General features: G+C 37.5%; 2 protein-coding genes and 2 pseudogenes across 5 annotated transcripts; 1 reads left to right on the top strand and 3 right to left on the bottom strand.

Moving 5' to 3' along the window:
- Nucleotides 1–461: 461 nt before the first annotated feature.
- LOC148569887 (gluconokinase pseudogene) lies at nucleotides 462–1408 on the bottom strand (annotated as a pseudogene). The gene is made up of 2 exons (XR_015906947.1): nucleotides 1111–1408; nucleotides 462–942 (listed from the first exon to the last, which is right to left on the bottom strand). The product of XR_015906947.1 is annotated as a gluconokinase pseudogene (transcript).
- On the bottom strand, nucleotides 1100–7442 carry LOC107629706 (inorganic phosphate transporter 1-4). The gene is given in 6 exon segments (XM_016332574.3): nucleotides 1100–1592; nucleotides 1987–2866; nucleotides 2868–2937; nucleotides 2940–3262; nucleotides 7154–7187; nucleotides 7295–7442. Coding segments are annotated over 5 exon segments (759 nt in total). The 3' UTR covers nucleotides 1100–1592; nucleotides 1987–2682.
- LOC107629705 (putative disease resistance protein At3g14460) lies at nucleotides 1100–13224 on the bottom strand. 3 transcript variants are annotated; one of them, XM_088508186.1, is made up of 4 exons: nucleotides 9510–13224; nucleotides 8118–8172; nucleotides 1987–7507; nucleotides 1100–1592 (listed from the first exon to the last, which is right to left on the bottom strand). In XM_088508186.1, exon 1 carries the CDS (start codon nucleotides 12973–12975, stop codon nucleotides 9730–9732), a length of 3246 nt encoding a protein of 1081 aa, XP_088364312.1. In that variant the 5' UTR covers nucleotides 12976–13224; the 3' UTR covers nucleotides 1100–1592; nucleotides 1987–7507; nucleotides 8118–8172; nucleotides 9510–9729. The 3 variants fall into 3 exon arrangements, with proteins under 3 accessions (XP_088364312.1, XP_088364314.1, XP_088364313.1); XM_088508188.1 differs by lacking the exon at nucleotides 8118–8172; XM_088508187.1 differs by lacking the exons at nucleotides 1100–1592; nucleotides 1987–7507; nucleotides 8118–8172 and adding an exon at nucleotides 8756–9100.
- LOC110269978 (putative inorganic phosphate transporter 1-7) lies at nucleotides 2068–2676 on the top strand (annotated as a pseudogene).
- Nucleotides 13225–13838: the final 614 nt, after the last annotated feature.

Raw genomic sequence — 13838 nt, 5'->3', positions numbered from 1 at the left:
GTCTCGTGGCTAGGGACGAGACAAAAGAAAAAGTCTCGTGTGAAGTGATGAGCTAAAAACAGAAAAGTCTCCTCTAAGTCCAGCAAGTGTTAGCAAGCAAAAAGGGGGCTAAGATTCAACCCCCCTTCTCTTAGCCACTGAAACCATCAGTGGAGTATCTTGTCAGTTCTAACATAAATAGATATTTATTTTATATGCATTATTAATGTAGAGGATTTTGCTTTTTATAGTTTAGTTATTTGTTCATGTAGCAAATTCTCTCTTATTAATTTAACTCTTATTGTTCTGGGAGTTGCATTAATTTATGAATGATGATAGGAAATGATTGCATCATATCTTAAAAATGTTAACCATCCGGAAAAATTAGGCTTAATTATATGATTCACTAGCCAATTCAAATGAAACAATCCTAGGATAATTCATATCCTACTTTTGTTTGAATAATACTTAATGATGAAAGCTGATTTAATCATTAGTATTATTTATTATTATAGATAACTTCTAGTTTCAACATTGTGATGAATGAAAAGAGTCCTGAAATTGGAAAATGCCTATAATAATGGTTTTGACAATGGATTGAGGACTTAAAGTGGCATCAACCCTAAGTATTCCCTCAGATTCATCAATCTTAAGCAAATCCAACTGAGATTGCAAAAGAGATGCTGGCATATAATGTGTCCCTTCTGCTCTTTTATTTAAACGAACACTTAGCACCTCAGCAGAAGCTTCCAGTAGTACAAAGCTAACAGCACTTGTTACATAACTTCCCAATTTGTAATCAGGGTCACTTGATCTTAGTGTTTCTCTATATTGCTTCTTCAATGCAGAACACCCAAGAATCACACCATTTCCGTTAACTGTGTTCTTTTGTGGCATCTCTTAGTGATTCAAGCCATGGCATCCTTTCTTCATCAGTGAGTGGGATTCCGTTGCCCATCTTTTCTGCAATATTTAGAAGAAACGAAATAGGGGGGAGAAAAATTAATAGAAATGTTATTTCAACATTGCTAAAAGCTGTCTATATAGTTGGTAACTATGTAAATAATTTGTAATTTTAGCTTAAAAGCTGTCTATCAAGAACAATATTCCCCAAACTCACAGCATCAATACCCTCTTGATAGTCCACCCAGCCTCGGAGTTCGAAAGAGGCCTTGACTCGGTTGTCGTGGTAGACAATTTCAGCAAAGGTGGTCTTACCAATCCCTTCAACGCCCACGGTTGCAATCACAGACGTGTTGCCAACGGTACCACTGGATCGATCAGATAACAAATAGTCAACCATCTCATTCTTTTCTTTTTCTCTTCCGTAAACATCAGCCTTCAGATACGAAGATCCTTGCTGTTGCTCTTGATCTTTCTCACCTTGTAATTTCTCGGTCAGCAGAAGAAGATGCTTCTGCTTTGTCATGACTTCGATTTTTTTGGAGTATGAACTCCCAATCAGGTTCAAAATCCGCAAATGCATCTGCATATGCGCTGTTTCGCAGCACCTCGGACAAACGGTACATCACATCATGGAAGTGATGCATCCACTCCGCCACGACTCAAGTTTCAGATTTCAGATTTCGGATTTACAAACATGGTTTCCATTTCTGTTAATGAGTGAAAAAGAGGTAAGAAATATAAAGAGGCAAGTAACCAAAGTTTTTCATAGTTTTATAAGTCATAAAAACAGAATTCTAGATCAGGGAAAACTAAGCACTTAAGTAACTAAATATTTACAAAAAGCTCAGGCCAATCATCTACCATTCCTAAATATTTACATAAGTATGACCCCTCAAACACACATTTCCACTCCCCAAATTCTCTCAAACAAATTAACCAACCTCTCCTTCACTCACTAAACAACAACGGTAGCCCAAGAAGCCCCTTTCCCCTTGGATATGAAAGCTCAGCAATCATCACCAAAGGAATAACAACACAAAATCAAATAAAAATGGCAAGGCTTTTTATTCGTCCTAATTGCGTCAAACAACACAACTATACCTCATTTCCAAGCTCATCTTCTTGCTCATGCTCACCTGATATCTCCTCCAAAGATCTTTGGCCATGTATATGTAATTGGGGGAGTATTCTGTTTAATTTGGAGAACCAAAGATCAAACTTCAAGTGCTAAATGCACTTGATGCAGCTAAGACACAATTCTATCACTTTACAGCAATTATCGTGACAGGAATGGGTTTCTTCACGGATGCCTATGACCTGTTTTGTATCTCCCTCGTAACAAAGCTACTTGTCCGCATATACTACCTGGTGGACGGTGCACCAAAGCCGGAAACGTTGCCCCCCAATGTCTCCACCGCAGTTAATGGCGTAGCCTTCATCGGAACACTTTCTGCCCAGCTCTTCTTTGGCTGGCTAGGTGACAAGCTCGAGAAAAAGAAAGTCTATGGCTAGGCTCTGCTGCTTATGGCGATTTGCTCTGTCGCTTCCGGCTCTCGTTCGATCAGGAACCAAAGTTGGTTATGACGACGCTCTGCTTTTTCCGGTGGGTTTGGAATCTTGACCGGAGGCATATTTGCAACCATTGTCTCATCGATATTCAAGGCGAAATTCGATGCTCCGCCATTTGAGGTCGATCCGGTAGGCTCAACTGTTCCAGAAGCAGATTTTGCGTGGAGAGTAATTCTTATGGTTGGGGCTCTTCCCGCTGCACTGACATACTGTACTGCAGAGAGTTACTCACCACGCAAAATCTGCTCTTGGAACAGTTGAGCCTACCGGATGATCAACCTCATATGGTGGAGCATCGAATTTCGCCTTGAATATCGATGAGATAACGATTGCAAATATTCCTCCGGCCAAGATTCCAAACCCCTACATTACCAAGACGGCAGCTATAAACGCGCCGCGAGTTTTCTTGTTTGCCTCCGATACCGAATCCGAGCCAGAACCGGAAAAAGCAGAGCGTCATCATAATCGACATTGGTTCCAGCGGAAGGAGAGGCCGGATGCGACAGAGCAAATCACCATAAGCAGCAGAGCCATGCCGTAGACTTTCTTTCTGCCGTAGACTTTCTTTCTGCCGAGCTTGTCACCTAGCCAGCCAAAGAAGAGCTGACCGAAAAGTGTTTCGATGAAGGCTACGCCATTAACTGCGGCGGAGACCTTGGGGAACTTTCCCGGCTATGGTGCACCGGCCACATGGTAGTATATGCGGCCAAGTAGCTTTATTATGAGGGAGATACAACACAGGTCATAGGCATGTGAAGAAAGTGCTAAAATGTACTTGAAGTTTATGTTTGGCCATGTATATGTATAGCTTTATCTAATCCCAAATAAACTACACAAAAACAGTTATTCTTCAAAACAAAAGGACAAGTAACGACCTAAGCTTATTTGGCTAATGTAACATACCACAATTTTCTTTCTCTAATGATGATTACTGAACATGTAGTCACATAATGTATGCATACATAGTAAAGTTAAACAAGAAGAGTAAAAGAGTGAGAAAAAGAATATGATTAGAAATTAGATATGAAAGGAACTTACCAGCAAGAATGTGAGAAACTTTAATGAGTTTTGAGGGAGAGGAGCAGAAAGAAAAGAGAGTGAAGGGAAAAAGAATTGGTTAGCACAAATGAAATGAAGAGAATGGACAATTATTTATAGGCAAGGTTATAAAAATTAGACTAATCAAACCGTTTTAGTTACTGATTTATTAGTCTAATTGGTTTAAATGTGATTTAACTAAAAAAATTATTTTAAATAAAATAATAAATAAATATTTTAAAATATAATTATAGTTTATATAAATTTTAAAATGTCATCTAAATTTAAAACAATACATAAAATACCTTTAATCCAAGTGTTAAGAAGGATAATATTATATGTAAAATGAAAAGCTAACTAAAAGACCAAAGTTTATTAAAATCGTAATAAATCTATATACAGTAAATCAAACAATTTTTTATAGTTAAGTTGGCAATAATTTCATGTCCTATATCATAATTAGAAGGAAATAGTTAGTAAACAAGTTAAACAACCAAGGAAAACTAAGAATAAATGAAGCAAGATGAGATCCATATATAATACAGCAATATATTGTGTTCCTGAAACAAAAGAGGATTATAGTGACAAGAAGGACCTTTAACCCTTGAATGGCTATAACAATTCAGAACCCAACTGCTAATTAACTGGAGCAATTAACAGCAATTGCATGTGATTCATATGCCAGCTGATTTCTAAATTCCTGATGTGCTCACTAAATCACTATCCACTATCTCTTTTAAAAAATTCAAGAACAAACTCAGAGTGGTTTCTCAATCCACTATGAGTTTGAGGAGAGCTGTAGATAATTATCATGCATCAATAACTGAAATAATTAATTTTTAATTATTGTGATCATTTTTTTATGTATTATAGTTGAGGTGTTAGTTGACTATTTTCACCTTTTAATTCTCTGTTATAGTTAGTCTATATATATATATAGAGAGAGAGAGAAAAAGTACACTTCTAGTTAAATAAATAAGAGAATACAATTGAAAGAAATATTATTGATATATTAAGAATTCAAAATCTTTTTTGTTGCACAAATCTTTGTTCTCTGCTTCCGCTGCATAATTCATTGCAGAATCAACTTTCCACAGTTGTGAAACTCTTTCTCCCGTTTTGAGCAACTACACGACCCACGAGGCCACGACATTGTTTGGTATGTTTTGGTGAGGACCTATTTCTCTATACACACAGTATTATTATGGTCACATTTCTCACTTAATGGCCACATGGGATTTCTCTGATATGCTCAACTGTTCTCACAAATAAAAGAACTTATTTATCTTACAAAAATAAACTTAAGAACCTCGAATATAATAAAATTTAGTTAATAACAAAAGTTTTCAATTTAAAAATTTTTTGAAGACCAAGTATATACTCCTTGAAATTCGTCGAGGACGAAAGTTTCACTGGCTATGCTATTTTTTAATGGCATGGGCTCCTCTTTTTATTACAGCTTTACAATTTGTGGGGTGTAATTCACTGTTATAAAAAAAATACCAAGAGAATAAGAAAAAAAACTGTAATGTAAAGAGTCTAAAGACATGAATAAGAAATTTTACCAAAAATGAAAAAGACATGAATAAGAAGAAAAGAAAAGAATGACCCAAAAAAAAAAAGAATAAAAGAAAAGAAACTCGTTATGACAATATAAAAATTAAAAATTTTATTATATTTGGTTCTTTATGTTTTTTTTTTTTTTTGGTGACTGGTTCTTTATGTTTTTAAGATCAAAAGACAAAAGAAATGTTTCAGTTTAAAAAATTATCTTGGTAATGTTTCAAAAAAAAGCAATTATCTTGCTATTCAATTTTTTATATTAATAAACTTAAGCATACTGTTGATTAGAGCTAGCGATATTCAAGGACTAAAACTTTTGTTATAAGTTATACGAAACATTTCAAGTGCACTGGAGAGTACTGGTGCACCAGTTATTTTAACCGTTGATTTCAATTAATATATATTATATATATTTTTTATAATTCAGATCAACGGTTAAAACAATTGGAGCACCGATATTTCCGATGCACTTGAAATGTTTCCTAAGTTATATAACACATAAATTTTGATACGAGATTTTCCTTCTTTTTAATGGATTTTGGATATAAAAATAATTTATTGCTCTACAGATATCTAGGTTAAGTTGAATTCATGAACATACATGGTTAATTATCTTATGACTCATAAATTTACTCATAAATATGAGAATTTTTTTTTTAACTTTTCAATAGAAAAATGATACATTTTCTTGTTCTCATTTTTAGTAGAACCCAAACACACTCTTTTCCTTTGATCAAAGAATAATATTCTTTGAATTTTTTTTATAAAATTGAAAAAATAAATAAAAAGATATTTCCAAAAGTCTTTAATTTTTATGTTTAGAAAGCTAGTTTATTTATTACTTGCTATTTTATATTATTTTTCTATTCGAATCTTATTTGTTTTTTCAAAATTTTTGCATGCGCATGTGAAACACTTTAATTCCCAAAATACGGATTGAAATCTTTCTGAAAATGCGCAGCTCCATTTCTTAGCCTGCATCCGCGAAATGGATTTTCATATCATTTCAAGCCAGGTGCCTACAAAATGGGACAACCATATCAGGTGCAGCTCCCACGAAATGACTACCCCCATTTCCTTGGTGGCAGTAGCGAAATGGAAGAAACAACTCTAGGGACACCAGGCGCGAAATGGAGGCACTGATTGTTTGCCAGCTTAATATTGTACAATGTTAATACTTAGTTGCTAATAAGAACATAAATTGAATCCAATACAAAGTACTTAATTGAGAAAGCATTCTTTGTGCACTAATTGTTATTATCAAATTTGTCAACAATATATTATCTACCTTAGATTTTCAACTATATCTTAATTAACTTTGCTGCCCTTTAATGGTAAGTAATATGAATCGACAATACCCACAAAACATATAGCAGCATAAAAGTTAAGCAGCTTATCCGAAACTGTACAAGTAGAAGGAATAACCTTTGTTGTAAGGTTGCAAGAATTTCACTAAGTGAAGGTGCATGAACTAGCAAATATAAAATGCAATTATATGAATGAACCCAAAATCTCTTCTACCATGATAATAAGAAAAATGTGTCACTTCTATAAGAGGTAATAAGCTGCAAGCTCATTAGCATCAAAATTACAATATTCCAAAGTAGCTTTTCTGAGTTCTTATGGATTGTCTGCCTATGATGATATCCCATAAAACAATTTTATAAGAAAGCAGTGGCATAATATCAAATCAATAATGAGCAACAACTAAATCATACACTTGACCTGCAAAAAAATCATTATAGGACTAGTTTGAATTGGCTTTTGAAAAAAAGTATTTATTTTTTTATCTTTTTTAAGAAAATCATTTTTTACAGATAAAAGTTATATATTTTACTTTGGGTAGACTTTTTAAAAAGATTTTTTAAATATTAAAAACGTCTTTTGCTTTTGTTTTTTTTTTAAAAGCAAGGTATTACTGGCTTTTAGAAAAAAGCAAAGAATTTGCTTTTTTAATAAAAATACTTATTCTCAAAAGATGTATCAAAATGTGTTTAAAACTTAAAGTATTTTATTTTTTTTTATAAAAAGTACTTTTTTAACTCAAATAAGCTAATTCAAACCAACACATAATCAGAAAATTCTTACTCCTAAGTACGTCCAGATAATTATGATCAACTGTCCACATAATTCTGCAACACACACAAACACAAGTAACCTAGAGATAACATTTTAAACAAAATCTTTTTCAATATAAGGGCAATAATATCCACTTTTCTACATCAAATTATGACTATACCATAGAGTGAATATGAGAGTGTCCTCAACTCCGCAGTGCCCCCATTTCGCACCAGGTGTTCCTGAGTTATTTCTTTCATTTTGCTACTGCCACCAAGGAAATGGGGGTAGCCATTTCGTGGGAACTGCACCTGATATGGTTGGCCCATTTTGTGGGTACCTGGCTTGAAATGATATGAAAATCCATTTCGCGAACGCCGGCCAAGAAATGGAGCTGCGCATTTTCAGAAAGATTTCAATCCATGCGCATTTTGGGAATTAAAGTGTTTCACATGCGCATTTAGGTAAAAAAGCCCATTGAGCAATATTAAGAAATTTGCTACCACTAATTAAAAGATGAAGTTTTCTCATTTTCTATTTCTCAAGTAATTTATACTTGGGAAAATAAAATGAACGATAGAGGGTTTCAACCTAAAAACTAATCTAACCCATGCTCAAAGGATTTGATAAGTGTTGCCTTGCTGATCAAGTATATAAAATTATAGATGTGAAATTATCTAAAGTTCCAAACCAGAGAGAACTGTTAAGGGAATTTCTTAGAGAAGAAAAGGTGATTTTGGTGTAAAATGATGATACTGAATTCGTTCACTTGTGTTGAGCTTCTGCTTAAGTATTTATAAAGTGAAATACAATGACTAGTACAGAAGCAACTAAGTGCCACGTCATTTAAGTGACTAACTAACTTTCTAGCCATGCATAACATCCTTAACTAATCTAAACCCCACAATTTAGACAGCTTGGCAGTACATAGAGCAAGAGTATAGTAACATTAACAATAAGCTTTAGGTAGCAGTGGCAACAGTATTTCTGGATCCTGTCCTTACTTTATTTTCATTATAAAACTCGAGATCAAAAGCTGCAATTAAAACGTCCTTTGCCCTGTTCCATGTCAATATTAAGCAGCCATTTGGTTAGTGTAACAGATATCTACAAATAACATTAACATTAATGTTATTCGTACACTAAAATTAGTTATTAATGTATTTGTATATAAATACATATATAGTTTAATTTATTTTCAATGTGTATTTTATACTGGTGGTTGATTTTAGTGTACACGTAGTATAGTCGTTCCAATAATCCAATTATTATAAAAAATGCTATTCGTACACTAAAATCAGCCACTAATATATTTGCGTGTAAATGTTTAATTTATTTTTAATGTGTATTTATATTCCAACATGTATTTTATACTGATGTCTGATTTTGATAGCTTATTTTAGTATATACATAGTAAAGTCGAATTATTATATGTAACGACAGTATTAGTGTAAGTGTAACTAGGGATGGCAAAATTCCCCGAGACGTGGGGATCCCTGTGGGGACTGCCCCGAATGGGGATCCGATTGTGGGGAATTTTCCCCGCGGGGATGGGGATGGGGGACAAAATTTCCCCGAAGCAGGCGTGGGGACCCGAGCGGGGATCCCCGCCCCGTCCCCGCTATTCCCCGAAATTTATGAATTCCTTAAATTATTCTTAATAGTTTATTTCTCATATATGTTTTTTAGTCATTTCTCGCACACACATATATAGAAACCCAAAACTCCTAATTTTTATTTGCATAACCCTTCTTCAATTCAGAGATCCCTAAGGCTGTCCATACTCCATCTAACCTCTCTGCAGCCACCCCCTCGTCACTCTTCTCACCGAATCGTCACACCTCACCGTGCCATCACCCTTATCGCGTCGTAATTTCTATTTGCGGCGTTCTTTTTCATAACTCTGCCGTCGTGTCCATTCTCCTCTCTGTTGCCACGTCTCTTACCTCGTCCACTGCTTTGTCCTTTAACTCGTCGTTGCGTCCCCCTATTGCGTTATTTCGAGAGAAGTCACCATCGTATCATTTAGACTTTTTGTATAAAATCTTGCAGTTTTTGTATAAGATAGATACTTGCAGCTCTATTCATATGAAAATTAATAATTAGTTAGAACTATTATGTAGATGGGGAATGGGGTCCCCGCGGGGAATGGGGCCCTGTAGAAATGGGGATGGGGAGCAATATTCCCCCACGGCGGGGAATGGGGCAGGGATGGGGAGCAAATCTGAGGGCGGGGATGGGGAGCAGGGAGGCATCCCCCGCCCCCGCCCTGCCCCATTGACATCCCTAAGTGTAACAGTGTCATCTTTAAATTTATGATTTCCGCAACTTTACTGCATAAGTTATTTCATTCAACCCAAAATGATAAGATTTTTAGTAAATTACGAGAAACTCACATGGTTTGGCAAGAATTTCACAGCACAGACAAGTAGAGAACAACCTTCACTTCAGCGTTTCCCCTTATTTGGGATTGTGACAGCTTCAGAACCCTCTCTTAGGTTGCGGCTGAGTAAAGCTTCCTGATGCAGCTTTAATTTGATAATTTCCCTTCAGAACTACTTTTGGAGCTTCTTAGGATAAATCTAATTCATACCTACCTTAACTCCCATGAATAACTCAATCATCAATTTGTAGGTTGGGAATATGGGCTATCTTGCTCCACTCAGACGCTGTTTTGTAGAAGAGTTTCTGGGTCAATATTGAACATTCTTTGATGCAAAGACAATTCAAGGATGACGGCAACCCTTCTGGCAAGGAATAAAGCCCATGGCAACCATTAATCTCCAATTTCTCAAGGGCGATCAAGTTCTGAATGCCATTCATGACTCTGAGATCTGAGAGCCTACTGATGCGTAGAGACTTGAGACTTCTTGGAAGAAGATCCTTATCTGGAAATGACTTCATGCCAATGCATCCACCTTCAATCTCTAAATGAGTTAGAGAGGGAAGCCTATGCAGATTCCACTCCTTTTGAGGTACAAGCTTGTCAGAAAATGAAATTGAAAGTAAACTTAAACTGGACGGCACGCCCCCATCAGGAAGAGACTCAAGTTTTGGACATGTGTCTATAAGCAATGACCGAAGTGATGTAAGAGTTGCTAGATTACTGGGCAATGAATTCAAACTTGTGCAATTAGATATTGTTACTGATTTAAGATTGGGAGCAGGCAATCCTCTCTCTGGAAAGGATACCAGGTTAGGGCAGTCCAGGATTCCCAAGGACTCAAGTTTCAGATTCTGATCATGAAACCCCTCAACCATCGACAACAACTTGAGATTGGGACAACCCTTGATGTATAGAGTTTGGAGTCTTGGGAAAAGATTTATGGAGATGGATACCAGAGATTTGCAACTACTGCTTATGCAAAGATATTCTAAGAGTTCAAACTTATTATTGTGTTCTCCAAGAGGGTTAAGGAACTCCAGATTTGGACATTTGTGGATATAAAGTGTTCTCAGGGAATTGGGGTGCAGAGCATCAGCAAAGCGCCTGCCAGAAAAACAATCGGTAAGAAACAACTCAAAAATATCTGAACCAAAAACTCCATCTGCTAGCAAATCAAGATTCTGGCAGCCTTCAATTCTAAGGCTTTTTAATCCACATGGCAGATTGCACAGTTCTGATGCATCTGAAACTTCCACAATGTCTAATGAAGACCTAAAGTCAAGCATATCTCTGTCAACCTTACTATTGGTAACAACAGGGGACATTATGGTTGTTCCTCCCTCTTGAACTTCCGGGGCATGGTGTGAGGAGGATTCGGGAGTCACTTCAGCCACACTTGTGAGAATCTCAGTGCAGTGTTGTTCTCCACCCATCAACTCATGGTCATCAACTATCTTTGGGTGTGGAGTCTCAAGGCGATCACATCGAGATATCTTAATCTTAAGTGAAGGAAGGTGTCTGGGCAAGTCATGCAGCAGCTCCGGGCAATGCATCACATAAAGCTCACGAAGGCATGGAAATTGAGGGCTTTGATCATCTAAGAGAATCCACTCTTTCCAGTTGGGCATGTCGACAAACCACAGGATCCGCAAAGACTGAAACGGGACATGTGAATTGGTCTCACCATAGAATTCATTGCCTATTGATCTCACGCTGTCACAACCTTGAATATAGAGCTCTTCAAGAGATGGAAGTTGTCCAAGTGGTGGCAAGTAAGGCCAATTTCTACAGTCACGAATGTGTAGGGTCCCTAAAGTCCAGAATGATACATCTCCTAACCAACCAGGAAAACTTCTTTCAGGACAGCCCAATATGTTGAGCATTTTTAGCTGTGTCGGCGGCTGCAAATATTCTAGCGCTTCTCCACAACCCGCAAAGCGCAGTTGATTCCATCTCAATGTAAGACTTTCTAGACGACTCTTTTCTTTCAATCTAGCTTTGGAGGCACTATTAGCATCGGCAATGTTCTGCAAGTCTGTGATGCTCAGTGTCTGAATGTTTGAAGCATTAGCCAACTCTGCCAAATTCGACCCTGAATTCACGCTGAAGCCATGTAGTGTTTCAAGATTTCTCAAACTTGCCAGCTTTAAGGACATGTCTTCCAGCTTGGTGCCCCTGAGATCCAGTTTACGCAATCCAACCAAATTCGCCAGAGTACTTGGCAGCCGATGGAGATAGCAGCAGAAAGACAACTTCAAAGTTTGCAAATGAGACAAGGCGCTAATTGAATCAGGCAGCGTGCATATGTCAGAGAAAGAGAGGTCGATGTGTTCAAGCCTTCGTAGTTCTCCAATCCCATTTGGCAAATCTTTTTTCCGAGCCCCTGTAAGTTTCAGGGAAACTAGGTTGTTAAGAGACCAAGGATTCAGCGTGAGAAAGGGGTCGGACAAGATACTACTTGCTTCATTTTCATCAGCAACCAGAGATAGCTTTCCAGATTCAAACTTTCTCGCCAGTCCCAGGCTTTCACGTTCTCCGAAATCATGCTGTAGAGACAAAGAAGGCGAATCTTCAATCGACAGGACGTAATCTGAACGCATCTTGATGGCAACATCCCCTCTTGATGTGGTGAGGATGACCGCGCTTCCACAGGCAGCACCAGCAAAACATGGCCGAAGGGTTTCCCAATGTGGAAGATCTTCAACATCGTCCAACACTAGAAGAACCTTTTTGGGCCGCTGCAAGCACTTGTTTAGGCGACGTGTCAGTTCAGTTAAACTGTCGTCATAGTGAAAATCTTCATTGAAACTATCGAGAGTTATCTTGGCCAAACTCTCAGCATCAAGCTCTTTGGGAAACTGTATCCAACCACGGAGGTTGAAAGAGGACTTGACTCGTTCATCATGGTAAACAAGGTCAGCAAGTCTGGTCTTTCCAGTCCCGTTCATGCCAACGATGGCAATCACAGACACGCCAGTGCTACCATTCGCTCGATCATCGGACAGCAAAAATTGGACCATCTCATCATTTTCTTTGCAATAAATGTCAAGTGTTAGCTTCTGATGTGAAGTTTGTGGTTGCTCACCTTGTTCTTCTTCTTGTTCCGCAGTCTGGAAGAGAAGGTGCTTCTGTCTTGCTATGATTTCGAATCTCCGAAAGATGAGGTCAAGTTCGGGTTTGGCATCTGCACCTGCTGCTTCTCCGGATCTGAACTTGTGCAGAACCTCCTCCAAAAGATACATCATATCTTGGAAGTGACAGAACCATTCCATCACGTCCCTGCTTGTAGATCTGGCAGTAGCAGAGCTATTCGCTTCCATGTCATCGGCCACAGCAACGATGGTCAGCAACAACTGCCGCGGAACATCCATCTTCATATGTTTCAACAGAGATTCCTTGAATTTTGGATTTTCAAGCTCATTAAGCATCTCCCTAGGGAAAGCGGACAGTAACCTCCTGCTCCTGCTCATGGCCATGTGGAAATTATCAAACGTTTGCTTGAGACGGCAGAATTCCGGACAACAGCAAAGCAATAATATATCAAGGAAGGTGCTGCTTCTGTGTTCTCTGGTATTTGCTTGGTTGCTTCTTTTTTATTCGTTGCTTTCGCCTCAAAGCACACGACAATCCGTGGTTTCTGATTGGTAAACATCTTATCGCTAGGCAATTTCTCATTTTCTCTTGTTGACTTGGTATCCAATCTCCAAAGTGTGAGTCAAGCTTTCTTCAACAGGACAAAATTCTAACGAATGGCTAACCTTTAAGATCTTTATTAGTAATTACCTAAATTAGTCCCTGATTTTAGAAATGGACATTTTAGTATTTAAAAAATTAATATGTAAAAATATCTCTAAAGTTTTATTTTAATAGAGTAATTATCTAAATCAATCCTTACGAATTTTAAAAGTAGACATTTTAATTTAGAAAAATTATCAAAAGTACCCATGAAATTTACGAACGTTGACAAAAGTATTCATAAATTAAGAAAATTAACGTTGTACCCATGAAAGATGGATTTCGTATAACAAAAGTATTCAAATTCTAATTTTTGTTGCTTTTTTAATAAAATTCCTAAACTACCCCACCCTAATCCCATTCTACCGTCACTCCCTCTCTTCTCTTCTTCCTCTCTCCTCACTTATCCCTCAAAAACCCTCACAGAGTCACAGAAACTCTCTTCCTACCTCCTCATTGCCGTCCACCACCCACCTACTCCATTACCGCCAATCTCTTCCCCTCTCACTGCTTCTCCCTCTCACTATTAAGGTGAGTACAACACCTTCATCGCACACCTGTGACCCAACCTGAGGAGAATGTTGCCGTGGCGCGCCTGTTGCAG

Source organism: Arachis ipaensis, chromosome B3, assembly GCF_059453495.1.
Source record: "Arachis ipaensis isolate K30076 ecotype BB chromosome B3, ASM5945349v1, whole genome shotgun sequence".
NCBI lineage: Eukaryota > Viridiplantae > Streptophyta > Magnoliopsida > Fabales > Fabaceae > Arachis > Arachis ipaensis.
The sequence above is the reverse complement of the archived record's forward strand: the minus strand, read 5'-3'. Positions and strand labels throughout refer to the sequence as shown.